This window comes from Tiliqua scincoides, chromosome 16, assembly GCF_035046505.1.
Source record: "Tiliqua scincoides isolate rTilSci1 chromosome 16, rTilSci1.hap2, whole genome shotgun sequence".
Lineage (NCBI taxonomy): Eukaryota > Metazoa > Chordata > Lepidosauria > Squamata > Scincidae > Tiliqua > Tiliqua scincoides.
Genome location: NC_089836.1, coordinates 7,820,770 through 7,835,778, shown reverse-complemented (window position 1 = coordinate 7,835,778; position 15,009 = coordinate 7,820,770). Strand labels below are relative to the sequence as shown.

The 15,009-nt window shown below is 52.6% G+C and overlaps 1 protein-coding gene across 7 annotated transcripts in view; it reads left to right on the top strand.

Annotated features, from left to right (window-relative positions):
- The window catches only part of STRBP (spermatid perinuclear RNA binding protein), a 60,566-nt gene that overhangs the window by 25,290 nt on the left and 20,267 nt on the right, over window positions 1–15,009 (top strand). For all 7 annotated transcript variants that reach the window (XM_066610566.1, XM_066610565.1, XM_066610568.1 and 4 more), the window contains exons 2-5: window positions 1–97; window positions 1,290–1,513; window positions 5,045–5,210; window positions 6,421–6,565. The exon at window positions 1–97 is cut by the window's left edge and continues 89 nt beyond it. In XM_066610566.1, coding sequence (XP_066466663.1) covers window positions 95–97; window positions 1,290–1,513; window positions 5,045–5,210; window positions 6,421–6,565 — 538 coding nt within the window. In that variant the 5' untranslated portion in view covers window positions 1–94. The remainder of the gene's footprint in view (window positions 98–1,289; window positions 1,514–5,044; window positions 5,211–6,420; window positions 6,566–15,009) is intronic.

Sequence of the window (15,009 nt, the reverse complement as noted above, 5' to 3'; positions counted from 1 at the left end):
TGCCGGCCGAAACAGTGCCTAGCAAAGACACCCAGGAGGAGGGAGAAGGAGAAAGGCAAAGACGGCCGTCGGAGCTGAAACACGCCACCCAGCCATGGTAGGTCCTGACTGCCAGCCACCGAAGAGCAGGCGGAGAACCAAGCGTGGAGCTGCCCTTGCTTCCCGGCCTGCTCACGGACTTGCTAAAACAGCTGGGTGGGGGGAGAGGCCATGAACCAACGCCGAGTTAAGGGGCGGCTTGGCACGGCTCTTGAGCAGCGCAAAACACTCTTGATTTATGGCCAGGGCCTCGCTGGAACCGTGGAGAGGTTGCAGCACATGAATTATTAAGTGCAAACGCAGGGGCAGCTCATAAATAAGCTTTTCTCATAAAAGTGGCATCAGCGAGCTGCTGGGGAGGGCGACTGGGACGACCTTGAACTCGGCCACGTTGCATAACCAAATGCGGGCAGGCAGGCAGGCACACTCCCCCCCCCCAATTCTTTGTGCTTACGCAAGGTGAAGTCATTGTGGTGGCCTGGAACGCACCTTGGCACTCACCGGCCAAATGGCTAGCTAGCCGCTCTGGGGACACTGCTTCCCTCCCCTCACTGGTCTGTGTGCGAAGGGGTAGCACATGCCTGTTTCCCCTCCTGCCCAGCCCTTGCATCAGCTGAGATGAGCTGGAGTGGGGGGGAGCCAAGCTCTGCTGCTGCTGAGAAGGCGGGGGAACCTGTCTTGGTGCCCCTTTCCTTTCCCAGGTCCTCTTAGGAAAAGACAGACCTGTGCTCCCAGTTCCTCTGTACTCTGAGAAGTGTCCTGCTGGGGGAGACCAAAGGGGGTCCGTCCACTATGCTTTTCCTGCCATGGCTAGCCAGGTGCCCCGACAGGGGACCCACAAGCAGGTCGGGAAGGCAGTGGCTAATCTTAGTTGCTTCTCCCTCCCCTTTTTTAAAGCAGGCTTGAGAATGGCTTAATGTTGCTCGTTCGTTCGTTCAACCTTCATTTGGCATAAATATTTGGTAAATAAGGTCTGTGAACAGATACTGTTTTTGCTGACTTTTGTGGCAGTCTCTCTGGGTGCCTCATCTGCCGAAGACGAGGATAACAAGGCTTACAATAAAATAAGCTTGTGTTGCTTTTAGAGGGAGTTCAGCACCTTCTTGGAGAACGGTGTGTCCTCGGTGCCCCTTCCTTCATGGTTGGGGAAGCACCCCCTCACCCCCCGCAAAGGACCAGCTGCAGCTCCTTTTCTCTCCCCTTCCTCCACCCTCCCTGCCTTGCCCCAACACCCTCCTCTTTTCCGACAGAGATCGATCCGATCTTTTGCCAACGACGACCGGCACGTGATGATGAAGCACTCCACCATATACCCGTCTCCGGAGGAGCTTGAGGCCGTCCAGAACATGGTTTCCACTGTTGAATGTGCCCTGAAGCAGGTCTCTGACTGGATGGATGAGAGAAGCAAATCTGCCAGGGCGGAGGGTGGCACCGACAGCAAGGAAGAAGTGACGGATGGTGGTGGCGGCGGCAGGTGAGTGGCTGGAGCAAGCGTGATGGCTTCGTGACCATCCTGCGAGCACTGACTGGGATTCCACATGGATTGAGCTGGTCTTGAAGTTTCACAGAGCTGTGGAGGGTCTTCCCTCAGCCGTCCACACCCACGGGGCAGTCCAGGGAATCCTGTGGCCCTGGGTTCTGCAGTGCTGCAGAGAGTGTCCCAGCCAGACTGTTGGTGGACTTTCCCTGCAGGCCTTCCCCAGACTTGCTGGGAGACCAGAACACCAGGGTTGCTGCTTAGGCTCAACGTCGCTTGGGGGGTGTGTGTGTGATGGGGTTAAATGAGACACTCATTTTGGAAGGTGGTCGTGGGCAGCTCATCTACTGGGCCTGGATGCTGATGGGGTCGGAGCAATGCCAGTTGAGCACAGGCCCTTGCAACGGTTCCAGGTTAGCGTATGCCTGGCCGGGAGGGAGATGTCCCCCAGGGGGCGGACAGTGCCAAACCAGCATCTGTTGCCGGATGCCTGCGCCTGCTCCCTGCCTTTTTTCTGGCCCCAGTTTGGGAAATAGCTGGAGCCCAGTGGCGTCCGTGTGGCTTGCTGGTGTCTTGGAAAGCTGGACCAGGGGGTGTTCAGGGCTGCTGCAGCAGGCACTTGTTAAAGTCCTGTGTGTGCTCCATAAGAGCACACCTACTCTTATGAATGTGTGGAGGCAGTGACTATGCAAAACAAATTATCTGTACTTAAGAGTGATTTGCTCACAGCTGCCTAAGTGGTTTCAGAACTCCGTTCCTGCCCCTTTGACTCCCCCACCCCTCCCACCCCGCCTGCTCCACTTGTAATTAACGGCCTGCCTGTTAAACCCTGTGAAGCAGGGCGCAGCATGTTCGTGTATTAATATTTTAAAGCACATTCCCCCTTGTCAGCCCAGAGCGTCTGCGTGGCACTGGACGAGCGTCAGTGCCACAGCTGAGTCGATGTTGGGTCTCTGGTGAGGCCGCCTCTCGCGTCTCACTGACACGGATGGAGCTGCACCGTGTTTGCCACCTCCCAAGACCCGGCCTTTGGGCTCATGTCCCGGTTTCTCCCAGATTGACTTGCCTGAGCACTTCAGAGAGCAGCCACGGAAAGGTGGCCTATAAGTGCAAGCAGTGAGTCAGTAGAGACGTTGGCAGGCCGCATCCACCCACACAGCCTGGAAGAGGGCACCCCTGGTGCCTGCAGAGTGCCTTGAGTTTGTTGGTGGAGTGGGAGCCACACCAATTTGTTCCAGCAAAACCAGCAGGGCCCAGTATCACCTTAAAGGCGGGCCAGTTTACTTCAGGGAGAAGTTCCTGGGCTTCAGTCCACTGCTGCTTTCCTGCTGTGCATCTCAACTGCTCCTTACACTTGCCTGGTCAGGGCTGGGGCACTTGTAGAGCAGGTTTGAGCCCCAGAAGCTCTTGTGTTTGGAAATCAAATCCTGGCTACAGGATGTGTCTTTTTGTGAGTTTAGATGACAAGCCAGTGGGTCTTTAGAGGACAAGGCTTACCTCTCCCGCTTCCCTAGAAGAAGGCTGGCCAGGGATGGGAATGGAGGAACAAGCTCACCTATTCCCGGAGGCCAAGCTGCTCTCATGGAGACCACTGCAGGGTTTCTGTCTTGCTCAGAGCAGAATAAATTGCTCTGCTGTTAATCAGCCCCCTTTCTCCTCTTCTAGCAACCCATTTAAATATTTATCCCACCTGCCTTCTTGACACCTCCTCACCTTGGATCAGGCAGTGATGTGTGGTGGGGGGGGAGGTTGGAGTCATGTGAGGCCCTTATAAATCCATGCATATCTTAGCATGAAATTAAGCAGCAAATGGCTCTGAACTGAGGTGGCTGTCCAGGTGGCAGGTAAACCTCTGGGGTGTGTGCGCGCGCGTGGTCAGTTTTGCCAGGGCCATTGTGATCGGTTTCCTGCCCAGGCGGTTCCCCTTGTCAGCCCATCAGCACCTCCCAGGCTGTGCGTTTTCCATCCTCCCTCTTGGAAGGAACTAAATGGGATCCTGATTGCCATTTTTAAAACCAGCACTTCTGGGGAAGTTCTTGGCTTGCGTGAAGTGCTGTTGAGACGCTCCAGCAGCCTGGCGTCCCTCCTTCCCTTCCTGCTTTTCCTGTGCTGGATTTTTCATGAGCCTGTTCTAAATTTAGGGCAAGCTCTCTTTGTGCCGACGCCCCTGTCCAGATGTTCGCACAAAGAGCCAGCCAAGTGCCCAGGCCAGGTGTGGCCTGTTGGGGCTGTGTCACTGCAGGGTGCCTGCTTGCTCATCCCCCACCTGCCCTGCTCGTTCCTCCTCCAGCAGGGCTCTGCAGTGGAGAAAAAGCCTGCTGCGCAGGTAGAGTGTCACCTTTGGCCGAGCTCTGCTTGCCGTCCTGAAAGGAGAGGGGATGTTCACGTCCTGCCTTCTGCGGAGCAGAAAATCTGGCGTGACGGGAAGAAGCCTTGGAGCAGCGAGAGCAGGACATGGAGAGTTTGTGTCTGTTTGCAGAAAGCAGCGAGGTGACAGATCCTGCCTCCTGGCTGTGTGGCTCTCTGTTCATGAGGCATCAGATGTCTGTGCTCCACTTGGCCCACATTTTTTCTGAGAGAAGAGATCAATTGAGGGTGTGTCTGTATCTCTGAGCAGAGCTGCATCGGTGCTCTCTCGGCCATCATTTTCTCAGACACTTTGAGGAACATAAGAGCCCTGCTGGATCAGGCCAAAGGCCCACCTGGTCAGCTTCCTGTATCTCAGAGTGGCCCACCAGATGCCTTGGGAAGCGCACAAGAGACCTGTGTCCTGGTGTCCTCCCTTGCACCTGGCCTTCTGAGACAGCCTCCTTAAACCAGGAGGTTGCACAAACCCACCATGGCTTCTAACCTGTGATGGACTTTTCCTCCAGAGATCTGTCCAATACCCTTTCCAAGGCATCTTGCCCAGGTGCCTTCACCATATCCTGTTCCAAGGAGTTCTACAGACTAATTACATGCTGAGTCGAGAAATATTTCCTTTTTTCTGTTCTTAGTCTCCCAACACTCAATTTTAGTGGATGCCCCCTGGTTCTAGTATTGTGGGAAAGGGGAAAAGAACACCCCTCTACCCATCCAATGCATAATTTTTTATGTCTTGATCATGGCACCTCAGGCACCTTTTTTCTAGGCTGATGAGCCCCAAATACTGCAGCCTTTCCCCATAAGGGAGGTGTCCCAGCCCATCATTTTGGACACTTTCTTCTGCACCTTTTCTAGTTCCACTACGTCCTTTTTGAGATGTGGCGACCAGAACTGTACGCTGTCCTCCAGATGCTGCCTTAACCTTCAGTTTGTACAATGGCATTATAATATTGGCCGTTTTATTCTCAATTCCTTTTGTAATTATCCTGAGCATGAAATTGGCCGCCTTCACCACACCCGGTGTCAACCCAGTGTGTGGTGGAAGAGTGGCCCTGGGAGAAGAGTTTGAAGCGGACTGTGGGATGGCTCTTCCTCCCCTGAGCATGCAAAGTATTGTCTCTGTTGTTCAAAAGAAGCTCATGTGTGTTTCTTCTCGTTTCTCAGGGACCAGGGTGGCCGGGTCTTGTGTGGGGTGATGCGGATCGGCCTGGTGGCCAAGGGTTTGCTGATCAAGGACGACATGGACCTGGAGCTGGTGCTGATGTGCAAAGAGAAACCCACAGAGACCTTGTTGTCTCTTGTCAAAGACAATCTCCCCATCCAAATCCAGGTGAGCTCAGTAGGGACGCTCCTGTGCAGTCTGCAAGAAAAGTGGACCTCTCTGAGCACTGCAGCTGGCCGTCAGAAGGTTCTCTCTAGGTCTCGGAGGCTGTGGGCACTGATGCATTTCATGGGTGACAGTGGCTGTTTGTGTAGGCGTAGGGGTTTGAGCCGTGCTCGCATTCAGGGAAGGCTCATCAGGGACTTTGTTGTTGGCAACCTTCAGTCTCGGAAGACTCTGGTATCGCCCTCTGAAAGGTGGTTCTGGCACAGCGTCTAGTGTGGCTGAAAAGGCCAATTCGGGAGTGACAATCCCTTCCACACCGGGAGCAAGTGCAGTCTGTCCCTGGTCTGTCCCCCTGGCTGTGCGCCTTCCTTCTTTGCCTCTTAGCCTCAGTCTGTTGGCCAAGTGTCTCTTCAAACTGGGAAAGGCCATGCTGCACAGCCTGCCTCCAAGCGGGCCGCTCAGAGGCCAGGGTTTCCCACTTGTTGAGGTCCACTCCTGAGGCCTTCAGACCCCTCTTGCAGATGTCCTTGTATCGCAGCTGTGGTCTACCTGTAGGGCGCTTTCCTTGCACGAGTTCTCCATAGAGGAGATCCTTTGGGATCCAGGCATCATTTCCTTGCACGAGTTCATCAGGGACACCTGCTCACATAAGTATATATACCTGTATCAACATGTACAGTGGGCCGTCCTTATCCTTGGGCTTGTCATCTGTGGATTTGAATACCTGCGTATGCTGGAGGGGCCTCAGAGGACTTCTGGTTGTGTCCAGGAGGCCTCCTGTGGAGCCCGAGAGCCACATGCAACCTCTGGAGGGCTGGGTGTGGCCCCCAGGTAAGTTGTTGCTGCACTAGGCCCCTGCAGTTACCTGTAGAAGTCAGGGTATCTGCATGGGGCCCTAGAACAGATCCCCCATAGATACCAAGGGCCCACTGTATTGTGCACACAAGCCTGACAGACTGATCCAAATGCGCGCCTGCTCTCTCTCTCTCTCTCTGTGTATGTTTGTGTATTTCTATACATATAGATAAATAATAACTTTATTTTTGTTCTCATGTATATACAAAAATAAAGCATTCTGATTGCTCTGTGAAGCAGCCATTTCTAGGAAGCAATCTATTATTTACACGCTCAGATGCAGTCTCCTGTTGTGTGCCGTACTGTGGTCTGGTGGTTTGTCTCTGTGATTCAGCGGAACTATTTTGGACTATTCCAGAAACTCACAGAAGAAGCCTACCACGTGGAGCGTCACGTCGACGAGGCCGCCGTCGTCATCCGTAGCACGAAGGAGCTTCCGCTAACGCTCAAGGTGACCCTAACCTCCCCCTTAATCCGGGACGAAGCCGAGAAGAAGGACGGAGGTATTGAGACGAGAGCCGCTGCTCCTGTTTTACCTGGTGATGCTAATGTTTTCCTCCTTGCGACGCACAGGGTCCCATTCTGGTCATGCAGCCAGCAAACCTCCATGGGGAGATGGGGGTGAGTGAGCATGCAGGCCTCTGAGTGGTCCCCTTTTCTGCTAGGGACACTGGAAGGGAATGCAGCTGCCAACTCCTTCTGGTTGAGAAGAGGAACGGCAGTTTGGCCTGCCTGGGAGAGAGCTCCGTCTTTCAGGGGGGGGGGGCAGCTGCTTCTCCATTTCCTGTTGGAGGTGTAACATAAGTGTGGAGCTGAGGAAGGGGCTACTGTTCAGCCCAGCTGGGGAAGACGAGACCCACAGATTCAAGAGTAAGTTGTGTGAGGTTGCATAGGGTCTCTTTGGATGTCCTCATCAGGAGATATCCCTGCTCTCCTCCCCAGCTCCATACGTGAGGGGCCTTTTCCCTCCCCTGCTCGGTCTAGACGGAGTCCTGAGTCTTGGACCCCTTGCTGTGACTAGCCCAGTGTTGCCTCTGCTAGCAGCCAGCAGTGCTCCGAGATTTCATTATATTTTTTTCCCATGCCACCATTCCTCCAGGGAACTCAGGGTGGTGTACGTGGTTCCTCCCCTCCTTTTTTTATCCTCACAACAACCCTGTGAGATAGGGGAGACGGAAAGAGAGAGAGAGAGCGTGACTGGCCCAAGGTCACCCAGGAAGCTTTGTGGCTTAGTGGGGATTTGAACCTGGATCTTCCAGGACCAAGTCCAGTTCCCAAACCGCTGCACCATCTTGGGTAGAGAAAGGCCTCTCCCAGTGCTTGCTGTCCAAGAGCCTTTAACTGGAGCCAAGCCCGGAACAGGCTGCGTACTTGCCCCGAGTTTGCGACCTGCCCTCCTTGCGCTGCAGCCAACCACGGCATCTTACACCCTGACGGGTTTGTGAAGGGGTGTCCAAGCAAGAATCGGCTGCCCCTACAGGCAAGGCAGAGGCGGGCAGAGTTCACTGCAGAGTTCGTTGTGTCCCATCCCCTTTCAGTGGTCGCTGAACGGAGGAGGGGCAATGCTTGCAGGGTGGGGGGGGTTTCCTCTGCTGGAGCCACCTCATCCCACTATTGATATGTCTGTCTTTTAAGCAAAGTGCCCCCTCCCACCCAAGCAGGCCGGAGCTGCAGCTGAAGCCCTTGCACTCCTGCTGCTCCTGGCCGCCCTCTGCCTCCCATGAAACTTGATGCCCCCCCAGTTCTGCCCCTTCTCCTGCTACCCACTTGCACTCCTGCTGCTCAGCCACAAGAAAAGGCACTGACGGGGGACAATTTCCTCTTCGTTGAAGGAAAGCCAGCAGTGCAACCCAGTGTGACTATCAGGTTCCCCCGTTCCCTCCCCCTTTAGTTCCCTTTTTATTTTTAAAAATGACAGATTTTAATCTTTGTGCTGGTAGTAATTCCTGCCTCTGCTTCCCTTACTTTTTCTCCTCCCCCTACTCCCCCCCCATTGATTTAGCTATTGACCTCAGACCTTTGACCAACTGGTGCTGCTCTGTCAGGACAGTCGAGGAGTCTGGGCTTCCATGTGGGGGAGGAGCCCCCACCCCCTCCTGGTTGCTCTTTCCCCATTGATGGATCTGCCACATGTCCCCCCCCCTCTCCCCTTTCCTTTTCTTCCCACTCCCCACATTAAGCCGCCAGCACTGTGAGAAAGCATGGTCAGTTCTCTTCTTCCCTGCATGGGGGGGAGGGGTAGGACAGAGCACAGTCTGGGAGGGGGCTCTGCTTCTGGAGCTCTCAGAACGAGAAGGCTCTTTTGGCAAGTGGGCTGCAGCAGCCGTGGAGGGAGGTGGGTTGACCAGGAGGGGATGGAAGGGAATTGGAAGTGGAAGGTGCTGTCCAGCTTGGGGGGGAAGGATAATGTCTCTTTTCTTTTGGAGAGGCACATCCTGCTTTTTTTTGCCCTATAGACTCAGCGCAGGGAACAGTGTAGTTAAAAATAGTAATTGCAGCACTCATGAGAGTGTAGGAAGGCCAGGCTGTGGGTGCACCAGGGTCAGTGCCTGCCTGCCTGCCAGCAGCTCTCCAGAACCGCTGTGCCCCAGATCGTTCCTTTGCAAGGGGTCGGGGAGGGCCATGAATGGAGTTGCCAGGGGCAACCAGGAGTGCAACCCTGACAGCCAGCAGCGCTGGCTTCCAGGCGCCACTTGCTTCTGAAAAGTCACCAGCAGTGCAGGGAGGCAGAGAGCGCTTCCTCCAAAGTGGCACCAGGCTGTGTGCGCTGCTGCTCACTGGGAAGAGAGGGACCTGCGCATAAGAACAGCCCACTGGATCAGGCCGTAGGCCCATCTGGTCCAACTTCCTGTATCTCACAGCGGCCACCAACAGCGGCCCACGCACAGAGCCTCCTTGCTGGGGAGTGGGCGTGCTTGGCCTCTGTGGGGGCAGGAGTAGAAAAGGCCACTGGCTGCCACGGCCAGCCGGCACACGTGGCCCCAAACCCGGCGCCTTGCATGTGATTTAGCCAGAAGACTTTCGGCCTGCTGGTTCTGCGCTCATAATGTGCTCTGTGTGTCAGAATCCCTGCTTCGCCCACGAGCAAGATTGAAAGCGTGTCAGGGGGGATCAAGTCTAGAAAAAGGTGGAACAGCTCTGGGAAGGATCCAAAAACCCCCAAAGAAACAGTAGTCAAGGGGCAACAGAAAAAAACCTTTGAGGGTATTTTTTCTCTTTCTCGAGGCGCTTAGTTCCGTAATAAACAAGGGCTGTTGGAATGCTCCAGCCATCTCAGGACTAAAGACCTGGATGTTAGGTGTAGGGAGCTGGTGCTCCTCTCCCTCTATGGCTGTGCCCTTGGTTTTTCTTGGCTGGGGAACCAACCCGGCCCCCCAACATCTCTTGTGTGGAAAAGGTGAAGAAGTGCAGTGGGATGAGCTTGAGCCGGTAAGGCACCTGGCACTGAGGAGCCCAAAACTTTTTAACACCCCCTCATAAGCCATTCAGGAAGTGCTTTTCTAACACTTCCAGGAGCCTTCGACCACTTTTTTGCCATTGGGGGTGTGGGTTGGCACCCCCTTAATAAGGACACCTCCCTGGCCCCCATACCTATGCCACTGGATTGAGCAAAGCAGAGGGAACACCTGCAGGCTGGAGAACAGGAAGTGTCAGCGTTTAAAACCAGGGGGTTTGCGATGCTGAGGGTCTTGTGGAACCAAGGCGGAAGCCGAGCCGGGGAAAATGGGACCTTGGCTGTTCCTATCTTCGGCATCTCCGTGCTGTGGTCTTATAGGGTCCCAGCTTTTCCAGCTGCCAGCCTTTGGGACGGATGGAGCGGCCTGCAGAACTGGCCAAGCTTTTCCGCAATCTGATCTTCAATGGGTCAACTAATCTCTCTTCTAACCCAACGGCTCCTGCCTGGGGAGGTGGGTGGGGGCCGCGGCTTTTGGCAGGTCTCTCCATCGCTTCATGCACTGACCGTCAGATTTCTTTTTAAAAACCAATTTCACGAGCCAGCCTCATGCTGATTTATAGTGTCCGTTATCCAAAAGATAAACCGTTTCCAGTTGGCAGCAGGACTTGGCTCTTGTATCACGTCCCTTCCACCATTCCTTTTCTGAATCACAGTACAGATGAATCGGTCTTATTGGAAATAAGCTCTTCAAGACTCTTAAGTCTGCAGTTCGAAGCCCTGCCTGTTAATTTGCTGAATACTTTTCTCCTGGCTGCGATGATGGGCTTTTCATTGATCTCCCTGCCCCTTGCCCCATTTTAATAGCCAGAGCTGTGTTTACTCACCTCTCCACACTCCGCAATGTTCCTTCGCTCCAGGTTCCACAAATGGAGGTTCGTCTCTTCTGTGTGATTCAGCCTGAAGAGGATCTCCTGCACATAACTGCCGTCACTGAAGTAAATCTGGCAGTGGTGCATGGCAGAGCTGTCTCTCCACCTTGTGGAATTGCTTGCTAGGGGCTGTCTACACAGATGTTCTGTATAAATGGAGACATGCCCCTTTGGTTTGGTTTTGAATTGTCTGCTGACTTCTGCTTTTTTTAGTTAGAATCCTAGAGTTAGAGGGACCCGCCAAGGCCATCTAGTCACCCCTGCTGGAAGCAGGAAAATCCTCTCTATAGTATCAAACCCCTGCTTAACGACCTCCTGCAGAGGAGAACTAACCACTTCCCTGGGGATCCATTCTGTTGTCAAACCACTCTGACTGTTTTGAGTTTCTTCCTGATATTCGAATGAAATTTCCTGTCCGGCAACTTAAGGCAGAGAACAAATTATTGCATATTGCTAAGCAGAGAGTCATAGTTGCATATTAATTTGGTTTTGTTGTTTTGGATTTTGAGCTGCATTGAATCCCCCTCCTCCATGGAGAAGAAAAGCAGCATATAGGTGACCATATAAACCAGTCGTACTCAAACTTTTCCGGCCAGTGGCTCCCTTGACCCCCGTGGCTGTTGGCCGTGACTCCCCATCATGTTCCTGACGGCTGGAAGTGACATCATTAAACAGGAAGTGGCCAGAAATATTAACTATAATATTATAATATATTTATTATAATTAATATTAATAGTTAATATATATTTATCATATCATTAATTAAATGCAGATCTTAAAAATAATTAATACATAGCAATATACGTGCTTTATAAATGATCAGCTGCTGATCACTGTTGGAGACAGGATGCTGGAGTAGGTAGATTTTGTCTGGTCCAGGAAGACTCATTTTTTTAACTTTGTAAGCATACCAATAGAATTGTGTTATCAAATGAACTTTGTGAGCAACCAGTCTGACCAACATTACACACACACACCCCTGTGGACCCCAGTCCAACTAGTCATTTCTCCCATTCTCCTTGGATAGGATCGAACCCTTTATTAATTTAATTTAATTTAATTTTTCCAGCAGCTGGTGGGGAAAACAAAAATAGACCATGAAAATATATCAGAGCTGATAAGGGTTTGGTTAGGAAGCTGATTTGTCTCCTATGCTAGGAGATGCACAGCCCAATCCTACGCATGCCTACTCAGAAGTAAGTCCCATTAGAGTCAATGGGGCTTACTCCCAGGAAAGTGTGGATAGGATTGGGCTGGCAATCACTTCATCAATGGCTGATAAGTATTCCCTTCAAATAGCAAGGTTCATCACTTTAAAAATACAGCCTCTCCTCTTCAGTCAAACAACAAGATTAATAAATCACTTTAAAAACAGTACCCTTTTTCTGTTCCTGGCCAAGTAAAGTGTGTGCCTGTCTCTCCCCTCCCCCTTTGCCAACTGCATGGAAACAACTTTAAGGGGAGGGGGAGGAAAGCAGGAAGGTTTGGAGACTGAAAGGGGGAAGAGGGAGGGGGTTGAAAAGAGAGATTTCACTTTGATGAGAAGCGATCCCAGGAACCAACCAGACAAGGACCAGTGAGGGTTCAGGACTGCAAGCTGAGCATGCTTGGGACTTGCCAGATGGGGGTTGGAGTCGAAGAGCTTTGGCAACAACATACGGGGAACACAGAAGGCAGCAGTCTCAGTGGAGGGAGAAGGGTGCAGCAGCCCCTCTCGCAGTCGCTCTTGGAGGGAGCAGCTGAGCAACTCCCGTTTCTTCTGCTTTAAAAAAAAGAAGGCTCTTATTCTGCCCAGGGGTGTGACTGTATCGCTGCGAGAGGACATCCTGCGCCTCCGCTTTGAGTTCCTGGCGCCTCCCTAAAGAGCCGCGCCTCACAGTTCGAATAACACTGATATAAATAAATGAGCTCCTGCTTGCACTGGGGGTTATCCTGTGGCACCGACCCCCAAACTTCGTTCAGTCTTGGCTGGAGTTTGGAGGGGAGAAATGATGCCCTGGTGATGACCCGGAGCCCTTGACCCTTTCTCCATGCCTCTTTGAGATAAGTGGACATGTGAGCAAGGGCAAGTTGCGGTGTGAATTGGCCCAGTGGAGGCGAAGGGGACTAATGGATGCTGCTGTCCTTGCAACGCTGAGCCCCAGCCTGGCTTCCAAAGCTGGCCTGTGTGTGTTTGGGTGTGGGGCAAACTCCGTGACCAGTGGGAAAGGGAGGAGGAGGAGGGGAGCTCTGGTGGACAGGCCTGCATGGCGGTCTTCCACACTTGCCCTTCTTGCCCCCACCTGCTGTTCAGCACCTCACACTTGCTAGTGCTTGTTCTACAATTGACGGTCAGAGCATGAAGGGAGGGGGCCAAATCAAGGCCTTGGTTCTGAGAGCCACCCACCCCTCCACGCTGCCCCCTTCCTCTCCATCTCTCGTTCCCCTTGGATATTTGATTCTCACACATTGACTGCCTGCAATGGCACGCAGAGCTGCCTTGAGAAGACCTCCTCCAGGTTGACCTCCTCAGCGGCCTGGCTGCTCTCGAAGGTCCACCTGACGCTTCACTTTTTATCATGGAACAGGCACCGTGGAAGCCCTCAGCTGCTCTTGTGGTATTGGTGACCTTCCTCCCGGGTAACGCATTAAGGCATAGAGCATCTCTCTTTCTAACCTGAGCCAATTCCCCATGTGTGACACCCCCCCGCCCCAAGATTGTGCTTGCTTTGCCGGCTGCATTAATGGTTACCCGGTGGTGCAACTTCCTGGCAAGGTGTAGCTGTGCCGTCTCTGCCTTGCAGCCGGCCAATCTCTTCTCGTGTTTTCCTAACTTCTTCAGGAGAGTCCTACTCACTCATGGATGGTTGATGTTCTTTTTTTACAAATGCATGATCTTGAAGCAGATGTTTCTATTGTACCCTGCGCATGAAACATGTGCTTTGTTCCATACAAAAGGTCACCCTCGAGGAATGAAAAATTGCAGTGCCTGAAAGACACAAACATTGGAGCAATAAACCAAAACTCTCAAAACCACCTAAAGTGCCCTCCAAAGCACCTTCCCCCCTGCTTTTGTTAGACGACAACTTGGCAACTAATCCCATCCACAATTTCACAGCTTTATTGGGTGTGGCGTGGATGAACCTTTGTGCTGCAATTCCTTTGTCGAGGGTCATGAGAGAACAATGCAAATATCTGCTGCAAAGTTCATTGGGGTTGGACAATAACTTTGTGGTGCTTTGTTGTCTCTTTCTGTCAGTGCCAGAAAGACTCCAGACTAAGACAGCCCGGCAGTCTCCCTGAGGCTCAGATACAGCTTATCCCTCTGTTTTGATAGAAGCATGTTTCTTAATGGGAAGGGTAGCTCCCTTTCCCCTTACCCTAATAGGCAAGATGGCTATGAAGCCCACCACGTTTTCCTAGTGGAAGTTTGCACCAGTGCTAGCAGATAAGGGTGTTATATCTTCGATAGTCATTTCCCAAGTGCCAAGAAGCAGAATCCGTAGGACATCTGGTGCTCTGCCAAGCCAGCTGCAGGCTTCCGATTTGCCTTTATCCAGCTGTTGGAAGAGAGTTCGGCAGGAACTCAAACAATGACATCTGCTTTTCAGCAGCACAGCTCAGCCCTGCCAAAGGGAGCAGAGTCCAGTCTGGCCTGCTGTGATTGGCAGCTGCTGCAGCTGCTTCCCAGGGTCTTGGGGGGAGAGAAACTTTCCTAAAGATAAGTGAGGATGCCAGGATCCTGAATGTGGGACATCCTGCATGCAAGGAAAGTGCTCTGAAGTTCATAAGCGCAAAGACAAGCCTGCTGGATCAGGCCAAAGGGGGCAACCTCTCCCGGCATCCTGGGTTCCCTCAGTCCCCAAGCAGCAGGCGAGAAACACAGACCGCTCTCCCACCATAGCTTCCCTGCAGCTGGTATTTAGAGGAATGTAACCCCTCTGAGCCCATCGTTTTGGCCTTTTGTGAATCTGTGATCCCCTTCGGACATCTCTATCTGGTGACAGTGAGTCCCACGGACCTGCTGTGCCTGTCTGGAATCTCCCACCTGTCAGTTTCCAGTCTGGTTCTAACACTGAGAGAAGACAAAAACATCCCTTTTCCCCCCACACCAGACACAAGTTTTCAAGGCTCAGCGTCTCTTGCCCTCCCCTTAACAGCCCCCTTTCCAAACATGTTAAGCTTTCCATTTAGTGCTGGTCTGGGCTTCTGTCCCTTCCCAGATACAGGCAGCAGCAACCCCCTGTGTTTCCTGCAGACTTAAAACGCAGGAGATTATCCACAGTAGCCAGAAGTTGCCTCGAAAATCCACTTGCTACATAGAAAAATGCAAGGTGCTTATTTTAAAAAGGAGCTCTGAAAACAGAGTGTGAACTTCAGCGGAGACTGCACTTGCTGTCTGGCCGAATCCTGACTGCTTCCAGGTCATAGTCCTGGCTGAGAACTTGTTTTGGGTTCCTCAGACTGTCACCCTGGCCCCTGGGATTTTCATGGTGGTGTCTGATCATTGTCACAAGACCTTCTTGGATGGGGAGATTGGAGAACCTTTAAGGATTTGATTGAGCATTTCAAACTGAGCTAAATAATTACCAACATATCCAGAGAGAGCAGTTGGGCCTCCCCCCGCCCCCCAAAAACCATG